This window comes from Colletotrichum acutatum (assembly GCF_030867785.1).
Source record: "Colletotrichum acutatum strain CBS 112980 chromosome Unknown BDZ83scaffold_383, whole genome shotgun sequence".
NCBI lineage: Eukaryota > Fungi > Ascomycota > Sordariomycetes > Glomerellales > Glomerellaceae > Colletotrichum > Colletotrichum acutatum.
This window is the reverse complement of record NW_026849377.1, coordinates 538-2,043: the sequence shown is the minus strand read 5'-3', so window position 1 is coordinate 2,043 and position 1,506 is coordinate 538. Positions and strand designations below refer to the sequence as shown.

The following is a 1,506-nucleotide window of genomic DNA, read 5'->3' as shown; positions in this document are numbered from 1 at the left end:
CAAGGGCTTTCACAGTGCCTGCATAGATGATTCCGATTAAACCCTGTACCCGTAGAATTGAAGCTGAGGTAGGAAAGCCTGCTGAGTACCAAAGGCGGACAACTTCACAGCCCTACCCTCAACTGGCTCAAAATCGAACCTCGTGTGATTCTTGATGAGTTTCTATCCGATGGCAAGACGATTTTGAGCGGATAGAAGTAAAAAAGCAGAATGCGATACTTTGGGGCCTGCTATTACATCAAAATATCCCGTTACTCCATCATCTTGATTGCAACATTAGAACCAAATCCTGTTCCCTTCTTGATAGCTGCACTTCGAGCTACCACACTACCGAGACTTCAATTCCGATCACCGGGAGTATGATAGAGTGATGTGGACTCTTGCACTGGTTTTTGGGTGGATTTGAGCCCGCAGCCTAAGGGGCTAGCTACCAAAGTTTCGATGGCTGAATTTCGGGCAAGCCGCCAGACGTAGCACCTACCTCACGGTTCGACCACGTTCGTAAGACATTTGGGGTCAAGCTTGCAACAGAAGTTCCGTGCTCGTGTAGGTTTGTTGGATATTACTCGTATACGAAATCAAATGCGGAAAAGTTCGGTTTTCTCCCAGACCGGTAATTTGAATGATTAGGTGGTGGGGGTGGAGCGAGGATGAACGGAAGCACAAAGATACGAACCCATCGGACTCGTATCCCAAGTTAAGACACCCAACGTGTGGTCCGGCACTCTGATGCCAGTCATGCGGCATCAGTCGTCAGTCTCTTGTAGCTTGGAACCCTACTTTACTACATGAACTCCAAAGCAGCTACGACTAGCCATACACGCCAGGCTCACATTGTTGGCTTCTGTTTTCATGTACCATGTTTGATTTGTCGGTGACGAATATTTGCGGGTCCCTATTGTCTCGCTCTAAGGCATCTATGCTTTTCATGAGCAATGCATGCGCGGGCTGACCGCTTACTAAGTCTCAATATTCCAGAGGGGTCAGAAGACCTCTAGTACTTCACGTGTGCAACATTTCAGCGGATCTCGTAGCAGGTCCGCAAAACGAATTCGCCAAGTTACATGCAGCAAACTTAAATCTGTTGGTTGCTAGTACTTTGAAGATTAGTGCCTCAAGGTCCTTCGGCTGCTATGGGACCATTTACGCCTGTAGGAGATGACTCAACCGTCGTTTCTTGTCACGAGTTATGGTACACAGCAATAGGCATACGGAGTATGGTAAAGTGGCCTAACCTATCAAAGTAGAAATAGATAAAAGAGAAAGGTCTATATATAGGATATAAGTGAGATACACGTGATATAGTACGTAATAGGCACTTTATAAATTGCGGTCCCTATCTTTATTACGTAATATACCCCCTAATTACTACTATAAAGGAGCTATTATACCTAAGATAGGACCTCTAAATAGCCTTATAAAGGCCCGATTTAGTCAAGTATAAATAAAGGAAAAATAAATATAAGGGATATACGTCTTTTAGAGCGCGTTTATTATTAATATCCC

The 1,506-nt window shown here is 44.8% G+C and overlaps 1 protein-coding gene across 1 annotated transcript; it reads left to right on the top strand.

Annotated features, from left to right (window-relative positions):
* The first annotated feature begins 26 nt into the window (after positions 1-26).
* BDZ83DRAFT_798362 (uncharacterized protein) lies at positions 27-756 on the top strand. Its single transcript, XM_060515929.1, has 2 exons — positions 27-45; positions 95-756. The coding sequence occupies exon 2, from the start codon at positions 211-213 to the stop codon at positions 361-363; it is 153 nt and encodes a 50-aa protein (XP_060357004.1). The 5' UTR covers positions 27-45; positions 95-210; the 3' UTR covers positions 364-756.
* The last annotated feature ends 750 nt before the right edge of the window (positions 757-1,506 follow it).